Source organism: Drosophila mojavensis, unplaced genomic scaffold, assembly GCF_018153725.1.
Source record: "Drosophila mojavensis isolate 15081-1352.22 unplaced genomic scaffold, ASM1815372v1 contig_74, whole genome shotgun sequence".
In the NCBI taxonomy this organism is placed as follows: Eukaryota; Metazoa; Arthropoda; class Insecta; order Diptera; family Drosophilidae; genus Drosophila; species Drosophila mojavensis.
The window spans coordinates 5,043,997-5,056,912 of NW_025318899.1; the positions used below are offsets into that span (position 1 = coordinate 5,043,997).

A 12,916-nucleotide genomic window follows, 5' to 3' on the forward strand; every position below is an offset into this window, starting at 1 on the left:
GGGATTTATTTTTTGCATTTGGATGATTTGGAAGTGCAGTAACAATTTCTGTACATTAACAGAATGGGATTATTATTTGATATTTGAGCGCGCTGTTTGAAATATTTACTTAAGAACCCAATTATATTAACATAATCTATGTTTTTAACATATATTTCGAGCTTGAACGTTAACAAAATAGTTAATGGCATATTTAAAATAAGGTTGGTTGACTTTTTGGTGCCATTTAAAGCGAGTGCAGCAACATATTTTCAATCTTAAGTGCGCGGTGCAGTGATCTTTTCCAACTTTGGATATATATAGAGTTACTATATATATATATAGGTGGTACGGCAGTTACTTAAATTAAATTTGTTTCTATGGAATACATAATTCAGTTCGTTCTAGATCGCTTTTTTATACGTCTCATAATTCGTATTCTCTTCACATACAATAATTTATTTAGGATTTCGAATAATTCAGTTTTTTTTTTGCTGTGTTCATTTCCTCACTTTTTGCTTAATTAGTTAATAATCTTTACTGCTTTGCATATTTTACTCATCTGAGTCGTACGTGTGGTACCTCGGCTTTGTCACATGTGGTTTTGTTCAATTTGTTGTTGATCGATTTCCTTCTGTATTTATCTAAACTAGCTCCAGACGCTTCATCTCCTTGAACAGCTCGTAACCCATCTTAGCAGGACTTCTGGTAACAATAACGCCGGCCTTTTCAAGAGCGGCAATCTTATCGTTGGCACCGCCTTTGCCGCCCGAGATGATGGCTCCGGCGTGACCCATGCGACGTCCAGGTGGAGCCGAAACACCAGCAATGAACGAGACCACCGGCTTGGCCTTGATGCCCTGCAAACGATGAAAGAATTCGATTAGTTTGTCTTGGTGATTGAAAATGAGGATTCCTTTTCTTTACCGTATTGAACTCCGTCAAGTAGTCAGCAGCCTTCTCCTCAGCCACACCGCCGATCTCTCCAATCAAGATGATGCCCTTCGTTTCGGGATCCTTGAGGAACACATCGAGGCAATCGATGAAGTCGGTGCCGTTGAACGGATCACCGCCAATGCCGACGCACAGCGTCTGGCCCAGACCCACCTCCGTGGTCTGGTGCACAGCCTCATAGGTGAGGGTGCCCGATCGGGAGACGACGCCAATCTTGCCACGCTTGTGAATATGGCCGGGCATAATTCCAATTTTGCACTGCAAAATGCAACTGAATTTAATCAAACTGTGATCATATATATATGGATACAAATTGATATAGCCGTTTGCCGAGTTCAAGAGATAAGCGAAAGCAAACAGAAATAATATAACAGTGTTTGCTCACTATGACAAACTTGCTTGAGAATAGTCAACAGAATTTGCCTTTCTCTAATCAGATCAATTTAGTGTACGTTAAGTCCAACTACAAATTAGTCGATTGTTTTATACCCTGTTTAGCAGTTGAGTGATTCAAAGGCACTGAAACTTAGGCAGATGACCTTTAAACTGACACTGAGGGCAGCTGAGCAATAGCTAAAAAACTAGACTAGAAACTAGATTGTTACAGTACTACAAGTATAATCTATGCAATGCATGCAACTACAGGGTATTTAACATAGCTTGAGTGAACCTTGGACTTTATACTTAGGCTTAGGAAATTTGTATTTCAAACAAGTTTTAAGCCTATATACCCCCTTCTATAGAAAAGTAGGGCATACCGGACAAGAAATTGTGCTACCATTAGACACGCCCATATTCCATTTTTGATTTGCGGTTTTTCAAAATACTCCCCGCATCATTTTTATCAAAGTATATAATGTAGTGATATCGGAAATTTCCCCTATAAACAATTTCCCTTTTGTTTGTTTTGCTTTTTTGTTCAAAATATCCCTCACAACATTTCTACCAGGGCATATAACGTAACAAACCCAACAACCGGCAAGCTAATCGGACGTTCTGCTTGAATTCGTCTCGCGTGAACTTTGCACCCTGCGCTTATCTCCCTTATCTCTTGAGCGGCCTTCTTCAGGCATCAGATCATGTTTTTATTGCTGCTTGAAAAACGAACCTGTTCGGGTGCGATGATGCCGGGGCAATTGGGTCCGACGAGGCGCGACTTGTCCTGGCTGACCAGGGCATGCTTCACCTTGACCATGTCGTGCTGTGGCACACCCTCCGTGATGCACACAATCAGAGGAATTTCAGCGTCCAAGGCTTCCATGATGGCAGCGGCAGCGCCGGGTGGTGGCACATAGATGACCGTGGCATGGGGATCCGTTGCCTTTTTGGCTTCCGCAACGGAGGCAAAGACGGGCAGGCCCAAATGCTGAGTGCCGCCCTTTTTGGGCGAAATGCCACCAACGAGCTTGGTGCCATACTCCAGCGCCTGCTGGCTGTGAAACGTTCCCTGTTTGCCGGTGAAGCCCTGGCAGATAACACGGGAGTCTCCAGTCAATTTCAGATTTCCACGCGTCTTGTTGTACTGCGAGCCACAACGTACGCTGGCAGTGAAGCCATCTAAGAAGGGGGAATGCAAATATAATTGTGAATTTCCCAATTAACAATTTCCCTTTTGTTGTTTGTTTTGCTTTTTTTCGGGTCACATGCGAACCTTGAACATGGCCCACTCACATCTCTAGCTCTGCCCTCTTCACATATGTACATTTAACACACATACATATGCATTCATATGCCGCAATTGCAGCCACGTCGTTTTCACTGCTAATCAGCATACAATTTTTCCAATTAATACATCCCAATAAGAAGCAGCTGTTACTTGTTGCCGCTTTTCTGATTGTATATCGCTCTATGTGCAATAAATTGCACATAAGTTATATAATTTTACACACACATAAAAATGTTTCGCAATAGGTATTTTTTTTTCATTGGATTTTTTTATTACTTACCTCGTACTTTCAGCAGCGCTCTCATTGAAGCAGCCATTATTTGTGTATGTGTGCTTTTGTTGTTGCTGTCGCTTGTGCGAAATGAAGCTGTGCAGCTTATTGTTTAAAACGCGTTTAATTAGTGCAAACGACGGCGACGGCACACGGATCCTCAACACGATATATCGCGTTAAGCGCAGCGATACATCGATTAGCACAGGTGTCTCTGGCAATCGTTAAAATCACATCTCTATTTGGCGATGGGTAAACGAATGCTATTTACTTACCATAAAAATATTTATTAAATATTTGAACATTAAATATTATAAACGATATTTTTAGGTATTAACTTCTTTATTAAGAGCATGGCCTAAACTCAAAAATGGAATACCCAAATACGACAAATAATAGCGATTTAAATAAACAATTTTTTTTTTCTACTCAACCTTTTTATTTTAAAAGAACTAAAAAAGGATACTATTAAATTAGTTGCACTTAAATATATTGCCTCACTTTAGACATACACGCCTAATACAAGATCATTGATTTAAATATTATCAACTACGACAAAACTATTAAAATCTGATGACAAAAACTGTTTCAAAAATACGTTTTAAAAACTGTTACTAAGGCCGTAATGTTAATAATTTCAATTAGTTGCTTACTTTTTGTTTTCAGTAACGGAGGGCTAAATGTCGCATCAAGTCTTTGCTATATAGAAAAAGGACAATTTAAGAAAATATTGCTTGACTTTAAAATAAATTAATTGAACAGATTTTCACTCGATTGCGGCTCAGCTGGCAGTTCCGCGTCTTCCTGACGATTAAATGCATTCTCCTCGCCCTTGTTCAGGCGCTGATAGACCAGTATGCTCTTACCCGTACGCGATTGCACGTGCTGCAAGAGAGACGCGACATTAGGCAGTTGCGTTCCCAATGCTGCGGACAAATCCTGCAGCAAAGGTGACTCAACCCATTTCTTTACCTCGGCGTGCTCGATACTGTACAACAGTTTGTAATTAATCAAGAAGTCGGTGATCTTCTTCTCTAGCGAATCAAAGAGGACCACATGGGAAGGCTGTGCAGTGATGGGATGAACAGGTATATGGGATCGCAGCCAGTGCATGGGCGCCTCAAAGAAACGATCAGCCTCATCCTTGAAGTTTTCTCGCTGCTCCAAGTTCGGATTGCAGGTGAGGAAGCGCATGGTGACATTCTCATGAATGTGACTGCAAAGGGAGAAGACAACGATAAATAAACATATAGATTTCTATAAATAATCTTCAGGACCAACCTATAATAGGGTGTCGAGTGGCATGGCATAAGGAAGAGTATATTAGCGCGTTGTTCGCGCTCGTCACGATAATCCTTAGCAATCTCCTGCAGCTTGGGCATCAGCTCAATGGGTCCCTTCTGGTGCACCGTGCTCAGATACCAAGCGGGCACCACATTGCCCAGCAGAATAATCAAAGCGGCTGCCCAAAGTTGAGTTCTCGAGGCGCGATAGCTCCAGCGGGACAGAGACTCAGCACACACATACAAACACAGAGGCAACAGCGAAGTCACAAACCGGAACTCCTTGTGCTCCACCGTACTGAGCACCACCAGCGTAACCAAAATGCTGATCAAGAGCTGCTTGCTCACTGGGTGCCGGTCGCCCTTACGCACGGTCTCCATGATGCCATAGATAAAGGGTAGCGTATTAATGCCCAGCACTGTGGGCAGACCCACTGTGAAGTACCAATACCAAGGATGCGAGCCGTAGAAGCTGCCAATGTTGTGTAGAATATTATACTTGAGGAACTCCCAAGGCGTCACAATCAATTGGCCATGCCAATAGGTGTCAATAGCAATACCAACGCCGGCTACAAAGGCGCTGAAAGAATAAGAAAAGAGGAATTTAGACATATATATAGGCCAGTATATATGATCATACATACCCAATCAGTACAAAGTGTTTCAGAATCAGCTCCAACGGAGGTTGTCTCGTCTTGCGCAGATGATAAATCACCAAGGGCACCCAGATCACAGCCGCAGTCGGACGCAAAAAGCAACAGATTGCAGCGGGCCACAGGTAAGCGGAGCCCTCGCCAATCCAGGGGAAGTAGCTGAGGGCGATGGTGGTTAGCGACGCCTCCAGCGTGTTGGACAGCGTGCGTGAGCCCGTGTAGAACCAGAACCATGGCACAAGTATTAGGAACAACGCCCACTTTCTTTTGCCAGTCCAGACGTAGAAACGATAATCCGAGTAGGCGGTCAATGTGGCTTGCAGTAGGCGTGGCAGCACCACCAACAACTGGGCGCTGTCCAACTGCAGCAGAGCGAGCAATTTATAAATGCCCGCTATTATCAGCGGATAAACATAACTGCGTATACCCTTCACCCACTCCCACGTGAGGTAGCCATAGCTGCAAATGTGAAAAGTATATTTGTAATTTATAACATTACAAATGAGCGCATGTTCCACTCTCATGCCATTCCACTCATACTAAACGGAAACGAGTTGTATTGAGTCATGTAACACGCGCTCATCTCTAGTTTCGACCTCCCGCAGTCCTGCTTACCCGAATGTGAGCTTGTGGGCCACCTCCAGGCTCTGCCAATACTCGTCCGGCACATAATAAGTCTGGACCACGAATACCGATGCTATGCGCACCGCCAGTATCAGCGCGAAGACGTACAGTAGCCTCATGGCATTGAATTTTCACTGCAGTAATATAATAAATTAGCCACTGTCAACTTTTTTAATTTATGCATGCAAATTTCTCATAATTTTGACAACTTTTTGTTAGTCGTGTCTAACCTTACAAATTTTGATAGCGCTGCGTGTGAGTTGTGTTTTATAAGTGGAAGCCTGCGTGTTTTGATGGAATTTTTTGTCTATTTTAGCCAGAAAAACATTTGGCGCGCTAGCGTCGAGAAAAAAATTGTGTTAGGCGGCCTAAAAATAACGCGAACTAAAGAGCAAAGCAGAAACAGAAAAGTGACGCCGACGTTGCCAGGGATGCACAAGTCAAACGAAAAAAAAACAACTATATTTAAGTGCTATCGATATATCAAATATATAAATTCTAAAAATTTTCACGTATTTGACATATTGTTTCTAATTTTTACCTTGTTTATTTTTTTAAATAAAATATAATGGATATTGGACTTCCTGAGCGCCTTGTATAATTGAAAAACTAATATTAATTTAATATTGCCATTTCTACACTAGTCACACAATCAACTCGATTATAACAATGTAAGCTAAGCAAATAGATTTTTAATGATAAGAGGCTGCGTGTATTCTGCAATCTTTTCTTACTGCCTTTCAGTTTTCAATATATAAAATATTATCAAAATTAATATACATAAAAGAACAATAAAAAGTATCGATAGATTTTAACGCTTTCTTGGTAACTACAACTATCGACTAATCCACTATCGACTGTTGATGAATCATCGCCCACCAGTTCGCCGTTATGCAAACCGATAATCAGAATAAACACGAACTAGTAACGTGATAACAAAAAAACAAAAACAAAAATACTTATCAGATGACAAGGCTCTAGAAAGCAGACGGTTTTGGTTGTTCCCTTAAACAGTGCTTTTTATCTGTGCGGCAGCATGTATGTGCTGGCTCGAGGATGCGTAGTTGTCTATCAACCACTACTGCAGCATAGCAGGAGATATTTAATACAACGTACATTCACAGCGTTTGCAAACAAGTCCCGAATCTTACCCAGACCTGATGTAATCGCTTATGGCCGAACGTGTGGAAGACGGCACGCACATGGCAAGGGCGAGGCCAGCGAGGCTAGCACTTTCATGCTTATGCGCTGGACCAAACTGGTGTGGAGCAAAATGTTTGGAAAATATCTGCTGCTGACCAATGTCCTCGGGTCCGGTATATTGATGGCTGTGGGCGATGTTATTGCCCAGGAATATGAATATCATCACGGTCTGAGTCGCCAGAATAGCTATGATGGCGAACGAATCTTTCGTATGTTCGTGGCGGGCGCGGTGCAGGGTCCGCTGCATCATTTCGTATACAATTGGATGGATCGCATCATGCCGCATCGCACAATGAAAAATATTGTCAACAAAATACTCATTGATCAGTTATTTATGTCACCCGTGTGCATTGTGTTGTTCTTCTATACGGTATGTCTGTTGGAGCGACAAACGCTACAGGCCACGAATGAGGAGCTAATTAGCAAGTTTCCCTACATATATCTGATGGATTGGCTAACATGGCCAGCGGCACAGTACATTAATTTTCGTTACCTGGACACCAAATATCGTGTCGCCTTTGTCAATGTCTGCACAGCGGCTTACAATGTGCTCATGTCGTATATGAAGCACGACTTTGGCTTACCTCTGCCCATAGATAATTCCATTGGATTGTCAACGAGCAAACTGCCCGCCACGCCCACTTCTCAATCGAATGCAACAGAAACCAAAACATAATTGTAAGAATCTGATTAAATTATGTGATATTCAAGTAAATTCTTAGCTACATTTGTTAAGTCATCTGCGTCATTGTTATTATTATTTATTGTTATTGTTCATAAGCAAGAGGCTATTAGCAGAATTCATATTAATATTATTAAATTTAAATGGCTATAGATTTAGTAACTATTTAAATTGACGATGTATTTGTGTATTTTGAAAGATTTAAAATTAAGTGTATTTATTAACTATTAACTTGTACCTTTAGGATCAATCTTATGCACAAACTAGTATATAGACAAACAATGTTATTTAACTGTTTAAATATGCATATCATATATATAAGTAGAATTTAATATATTTATATGACTGTTGAGATAAAAATACGATATGTATAAGTGTATTTATGTAGTATATGTAACAAAAAGTCAGCAACAAAGTAATATTTAAAATATTTATTATTTTCGTTACATATATTTACTATTTATTATATATTTATTTTTTGTAATTTAAAATTCAATTTTAAACAATATAAATAATAATTTGTTTGCAACATTTTTCTTTCAAAGATTAGTTAAATAAATTTTTGATAGAATCTAGAATCTATACAAATTCTCAGTCTAACTTAACTTCTTGTTGTTGTACAAAAAAATAATACAAATTGAAAGATTAAATATAATTGTTGTGCAAAATCAAATTTCTCGTTTTTTTTTTTTTTTTTAATTTACAATGCATTTTACAATGGACACATAAAATGTAAATATAGAGATATATGTACATACATGTTTCTACCAGAGCTGATTACACTAAGCTTAAAATAGATTCTTGGCAAAGTATCTTATCTATCTATATGAATTTTATCCCTCTATATTATTGCTATAAATATAGGCTTTATATGTACAATATGCAATCTGTTTTAAATTCTCAGCTCGATTTGCAAATATTTCATATGAATAACAATTTCGTATCGGATATATACAATATAGCTTTAATTTAAATATTAACTTAACTTCATTCTCTACAGCTTACAATAGTTTTTTAGCTTTTATGTGGAGTTATGGAGTCAATCTGAATAACGTTTTCATATCTGAATGATCACAAGCTATATTTCACCCACATATAACTAGCATAGTTTCCTAGTTGATTATTATATAGTCCGACTGTGCTCATTTGATGACAATAGTCTCCACAGGTGGAGCCATGCCAAAGATGTGCTGCACCAGCGTCAGATGCTCCTGCGTTATGAAATTGGCCACCAGCGTCGGCACATGCTCGTTGCAGCGCGCAATTTGCTGACGAATCAGCGATTTGAATTCATCTCGAGCGCCCTTGTCAGCGCCGCGAGTGCCAATGCGACGTGGCTGAGCCGCCGCAGCAGCAGCAGGTGTATTCGCTCCGCCAGAGGCGCCGCTGCCCGTGGGCGAGCCAGTCAACTCAAAGTTGACATCATCCTGCTGCTGTGTATTCCAAATGTATGCCAACTCCTCGATTATGTCCGTGGCAATGATATAGTTCGACAAGATGTGCAAATTGAACGATTTGCGTTGCGTGATCAAATTGAAAATATGTTGCTTAAGTAGAATATCCTTGTCAGGATTCAGTTGCAGCAATGCCAGCAAATCGCCCAGCAGTCGATCCGAGCAGTTGGGCTCGAACAGCATGCGACTCAAGCGACTGGTTATGGCGCGCGTGCAATACTGAATGAGTGCGATTTTGGTCAGCGGCAAGAATATCATGTGACGATGGCTCTTCAGGCTGATGTTCTCCAAGAGTTGGCCACTCGTTGCTGGCAATTCAGCGAGTATCTTTAGAATGCACTGAAAGCCCTGAAGCTGCAATTAGATAAAAGCATGTAATCTCTGAATATTTCTGAATTGCTCCAATATCTTCTCCCCTACCGTCATGCTGCCCTGCATCAGATTGAGGCTAAGTATTTGCAGGCTCTGCACCAGCGTGCTCTGCGTCGTCATGTCGGCCATCAGTTTGTTGGCTTCATCGCGATGGCCAAAGTAAATGGCCAGATCGAAGAGAAAGCGTGATATCCAAGGGGCCAAGGGAAGTGCCAACATCAGCTGGCTGAAATTCCGCTGGAATTGCTCAGTGTTTAATAGCTGCCAGCAGCGAGCGGCGTGCAGGAAGGCCTCCGACAGCTCTTGGCTGATGGCGGTGGTGGCCGAAAATTTAGGCGGCTCCATGCTCTGCACTTCAGCACCTTCTGGTGTCCAGTCCATGCTCTGCACCTCGCCACCCTCGGGCGTCCATTCAATGAAGCCCTCGACCAGGACGTGACTCACTTCCGCATCCTCTATGCGCAGCTTCCGTATATAGCCGTGCAGTGAGTAAATGAACAAAGTTGTGGCGTAGAATAGCACCTGGGAGCTGCCAGCCGGACTGCCGCGCAATATCTTTACCAGCTTATCCCAGTAGACATTCTGATTAACCTGCTTGCTGAATGGCAGAAACGGCTCCCAGCCCATCATCTGGCCGCACAGCATGAGCACCTTGAATATGTTTTTCCACGCCTCCGTTGTGTCGCACTTCTCATCGTCCATGATCTGGCGCAGATAATACTCCAATGAGTTTGTGTAGAGGCGACAAGCGAGCACTGGATTCAGCTCTGGCGGCTTGTTTTGAATCAGTGGCAGAACCTCCTCCACAAGCATGCGTTGATAAACATCCGGATCAGCTTTCATGCCTTCGGCGAGCATCTCCAGCAGCCGAGGAGCCTGCGTTACTGCCGTCTTCGGAAACTTATTGAACATGAGTATATAGCTATGGATGCACTGCTGTAAGTTGTCGCCGCAATTGCTTATCGTGTGCACGAATATGCTGTGCTGCACCTCTGGTGTCAGATGCTTGTACATCTTCACATAAAACTCCTGCTCGGGAGTATTTTCCGTTTCGTTGCGTAGCGCACTGGTCAAGGCGTTTACCTCTTGCCACAGCTCCGCATGTTGATTGGTAAAGTTTGTCGCGCTGTAAAGGCAAGGACTATTAATATATATTCAATTTCTGTTTTGTTTACCATTTTACATTAAACTAAAATATTGGGCTGCCATCTCGCTGTTCTTGGCATCGCGCTCCAGTAGATACGCTTCGTACTGTACATTGAATGCATTTGGATAAAGGGTTTTCGCAGTCAATATCCATGCTTTGGCTGAACTGGGGTCAGTTTTGCGCAAGCTTTGCGCTTGCCTAACCATATACATTTCGTTTTCATCAACAGATGTCATTGTTATTGCTACAAAACTAAATTTACAGACGCCGGTAATTAGAGATGTGCAAACTGCGAATATGCTGAACTGAGATGGCATAAAGCGCGTGCGTGAATGCCAGCGATATTTTTAGACAGTGGGGATATGTGCCTGAAAATACAAATAATAAATAAAACTATAATGAATAAAAATTTAAAGTAACTCTTGTACTTTACAGACATAAACGATATTCACTTAAAATACGTTCATTACGCACACAATCGATATACAATTAACATTATCACATATTATCATATATACAATCGATATATGCTGATCGCAAAAGCTTTACATAAAAAATACTATCGCACTAATCACCGGCAAATAACTATTTATGCTCTATCGATATAATCGATAGTACAAGTAGATAACAGGTGGCTTTTACAAACATTAAAATTAATGTTCTTAAAATTAGTTAAAATATTGTCATTTAACGGTCGAAAATGAAAGTGTAATCGTGCGTGATTGAGTTTAGTTAATAATTTATATCGTTGTGCAGTTTCTGGTGATTTGTGACTGTCATGGTGTAATTGTGAAGTTTTTGTTTTTTGTTTTTATTCTTTTCGAAACTTAGACAGCGTTCGGGTGTTAATCAAATGATTTCTCATTTATATAAAAATATTTTTTCTGAAAGTAACGTAATGTCAACCAAATTAGTACGTACATAACGAACAATGGCAGACCCAAAAGCGAAAAGCCCAGACACTGCAGAAGTGCCAGCAGCAACGTCAGCGTCATCTAGTCGACCCACAGTTAGCACCGCCGAGGCTGACGCATCTGCTGCTGATCGATTGGATAGAGAGACAGGTAAGTAAGGCGCTATAAAGGCGACCAGCTGATATGGGCATTACGATTCATTAATATTAAATAGTATTATAAAATGTTTAGTCATACATACATATGTTTATATGATTTTGCGCTTTTATAGATTAGTGATGGTCTCGTGCTGACACGATCAGAAAATATCGAAAAACTATTAATTAGCAGCAATTAACGTAAAGCACAAGATCGAACATCTACAACTTTTCAATTTTACTAAATTCATACATACGTTTTGTTATAATAATAATAACATTTTTAATGCACATTAACATTTTATATCCTTTTTACTTACTGAATCACGAAATCTTAAAATTGTGTTTACTCTGTACTCCTGCATGATTATTTAAATATTCGAAACTTTGGGTGATATTACCTGGAAAACAAATATAGGCTTTACTAATTGGGGAGCTTGACGCACAAAGTTTTTGTGTTGAAAACGATTGTTCTAGATGTTCGATCTATTTGTAGTTATTTAATGAATATGTAGTACTTTATTTTTACTTATCATAGTATTATTAGAATGTTTCTGTTCATTTATTATACCCTGAACCCATTGTAATTGGTAATTAATATACATATATATATGTAAATGGCAGAAAGAGGCGTGGCCGACTAAATAAAGTAACCAGAGCGTCAAACTAAGTCGATTTAGTCCTGTCTGTTTGTCCGATCTTTGAAGGCCTTATGATGGAGTATATTCTAAAACATTAATCGAACAGGGTTCAGAGTATATCCTAGTCGGACACATCCGACTATAGCTTTCTTGTTCAATATTTTCAAATTTATTTTTCAACAACAAACAGCAAGAAAGTTTATTTAGAATTTACTTTCGTCCTATTTTGCAATGTATATTTTTGTATAAGCAAATAGTTTCAATTTGATTGCATCGTGACTCAAATCCATAAATTGAAATTCGTTTTGTTTATGTTTACATTAGTTCGTTAGATTGTTATTTTTGTATGTATGTATGTATATATATTTCATTCACTGTGTAACTAAAATAGTGTATTTTTTACATTCGTCACACTCGATTATTTCGTGACACGGCACGCACTTCTGTTAATAATAAGCTTATGTGGTTTTTCCTTAAGTTTGGTAGTGCATAAATAATTCACGTAGAAACAAACATTTTTTGAGTTACGCACGTCACATACGCACATAGATTCGATCCTTTTTGCTCAACGTGTTTCGTTGCATCCTCTTTTTGTTGACTAATCTCTGCGACCTTATAGACATCAAGACACAATCTCTAAAGCACAGCACAAACCCCAAACGCTTTCGTGACTTTTTCACAGCAGCCAATGCAAGAGCAACAACAACTACTAAAAGCACTTCAGTCTACTCATTGCCAAAAAAAAACCTTGCCTCATTACAGCGGCTAACGATGATGGTAAACGACAAGGGGAGCAGCAGGTGATCGAAAAGGAGGAGGAGCTGCCGTTGTGTTTAGAGTATGCCACGCCCACATCGGTGCCGCTGCATCTGCAGCAATTGTTGCAACAGTATAAGAATACCAAGCTATCACCTGCTGAACTGTTGATGTTGCTGA

The 12,916-nt window shown here is 40.3% G+C and overlaps 5 protein-coding genes and 1 long non-coding RNA gene across 9 annotated transcripts in view; 3 read left to right on the forward strand and 3 right to left on the reverse strand.

The window, feature by feature from the left end:
- Positions 1 to 137: 137 nt before the first annotated feature.
- On the reverse strand, positions 138 to 3,019 carry LOC6581474 (succinate--CoA ligase [ADP/GDP-forming] subunit alpha, mitochondrial). Its single transcript, XM_002007166.4, has 4 exons — positions 2,880 to 3,019; positions 2,042 to 2,490; positions 907 to 1,191; positions 138 to 839 (listed from the first exon to the last, which is right to left on the reverse strand). The coding sequence occupies exons 1-4, from the start codon at positions 2,914 to 2,916 to the stop codon at positions 624 to 626; spliced, it is 987 nt and encodes a 328-aa protein (XP_002007202.1). The 5' UTR covers positions 2,917 to 3,019; the 3' UTR covers positions 138 to 623.
- Positions 3,020 to 3,034: 15 nt separating this feature from the next.
- On the forward strand, positions 3,035 to 3,319 carry LOC116804365. The gene is made up of 2 exons (XR_004364355.2): positions 3,035 to 3,122; positions 3,201 to 3,319. It is a non-coding gene; the product is annotated as an uncharacterized LOC116804365 (long non-coding RNA).
- A 24-nt stretch (positions 3,320 to 3,343) lies between these two features.
- On the reverse strand, positions 3,344 to 5,836 carry LOC6581475 (GPI mannosyltransferase 3). Of its 3 annotated transcripts, XM_002007167.4 has the most exons (6): positions 5,661 to 5,835; positions 5,422 to 5,564; positions 4,798 to 5,265; positions 4,152 to 4,733; positions 3,843 to 4,086; positions 3,344 to 3,755 (listed from the first exon to the last, which is right to left on the reverse strand). In XM_002007167.4, exons 2-6 carry the CDS (start codon positions 5,547 to 5,549, stop codon positions 3,621 to 3,623), a joined length of 1,557 nt encoding a protein of 518 aa, XP_002007203.1. In that variant the 5' UTR covers positions 5,550 to 5,564; positions 5,661 to 5,835; the 3' UTR covers positions 3,344 to 3,620. The 3 variants fall into 3 exon arrangements, with proteins under 3 accessions (XP_002007203.1, XP_015017338.1, XP_015017340.1); XM_015161852.3 differs by having other exon boundaries at positions 3,344 to 4,086; positions 5,666 to 5,836; XM_015161854.3 differs by having other exon boundaries at positions 3,344 to 4,086.
- A 99-nt stretch (positions 5,837 to 5,935) lies between these two features.
- LOC6581476 (mpv17-like protein 2) lies at positions 5,936 to 7,372 on the forward strand. The gene is made up of 2 exons (XM_002007168.4): positions 5,936 to 6,101; positions 6,175 to 7,372. Exon 2 carries the CDS (start codon positions 6,467 to 6,469, stop codon positions 7,307 to 7,309), a length of 843 nt encoding a protein of 280 aa, XP_002007204.1. The 5' UTR covers positions 5,936 to 6,101; positions 6,175 to 6,466; the 3' UTR covers positions 7,310 to 7,372.
- Positions 7,373 to 8,258: 886 nt separating this feature from the next.
- LOC6581477 (integrator complex subunit 10) lies at positions 8,259 to 10,653 on the reverse strand. Its single transcript, XM_002007169.4, has 3 exons — positions 10,325 to 10,653; positions 9,190 to 10,267; positions 8,259 to 9,123 (listed from the first exon to the last, which is right to left on the reverse strand). Exons 1-3 carry the CDS (start codon positions 10,603 to 10,605, stop codon positions 8,458 to 8,460), a joined length of 2,025 nt encoding a protein of 674 aa, XP_002007205.2. The 5' UTR covers positions 10,606 to 10,653; the 3' UTR covers positions 8,259 to 8,457.
- A 240-nt stretch (positions 10,654 to 10,893) lies between these two features.
- LOC6581485 (phosphatase and actin regulator 4) overlaps positions 10,894 to 12,916 on the forward strand; it is a 148,782-nt gene continuing 146,759 nt past the window's right edge. For both annotated transcript variants that reach the window (XM_015161863.3, XM_015161860.3), the window contains exon 1: positions 10,894 to 11,352. In XM_015161863.3, the coding sequence (XP_015017349.2) occupies positions 11,220 to 11,352 (133 nt within the window). In that variant the 5' untranslated portion in view covers positions 10,894 to 11,219. The remainder of the gene's footprint in view (positions 11,353 to 12,916) is intronic.

Bases quoted from the DNA above. Each gene is read 5' to 3' on its own strand.
- LOC6581474 (XM_002007166.4), bottom strand. From the start codon at position 2,916: ATGGCTGCTTCAATGAGAGCGCTGCTGAAAGTACGAG. The intron at 2,491-2,879 runs GTAAGTAATAAA...CCCCCTTCTTAG, and splicing joins AGCGCTGCTGAAAGTACGAG to ATGGCTTCACTGCCAGCGTA. The intron at 1,192-2,041 runs GTTCGTTTTTCA...TGCATTTTGCAG, and splicing joins GCATCATCGCACCCGAACAG to TGCAAAATTGGAATTATGCC.
- LOC6581475 (XM_015161852.3), bottom strand. From the start codon at position 5,549: ATGAGGCTACTGTACGTCTTCGCGCTGATACTGGCGGTGCGCATAGCA. The intron at 5,266-5,421 runs GTAAGCAGGACT...TCACATTTGCAG, and splicing joins GCCCACAAGCTCACATTCGG to CTATGGCTACCTCACGTGGG. The intron at 4,734-4,797 runs GTATGTATGATC...TTATTCTTTCAG, and splicing joins AAACACTTTGTACTGATTGG to CGCCTTTGTAGCCGGCGTTG.
- LOC6581476 (XM_002007168.4), top strand. From the start codon at position 6,467: ATGTATGTGCTGGCTCGAGGATGCGTAGTTGTCTATCAACCACTACTG.
- LOC6581477 (XM_002007169.4), bottom strand. From the start codon at position 10,605: ATGCCATCTCAGTTCAGCATATTCGCAGTTTGCACATCTCTAATTACC. The intron at 10,268-10,324 runs GTAAAATGGTAA...TTGCCTTTACAG, and splicing joins GCCCAATATTTTAGTTTAAT to CGCGACAAACTTTACCAATC. The intron at 9,124-9,189 runs GTAGGGGAGAAG...ATCTAATTGCAG, and splicing joins TGATGCAGGGCAGCATGACG to CTTCAGGGCTTTCAGTGCAT.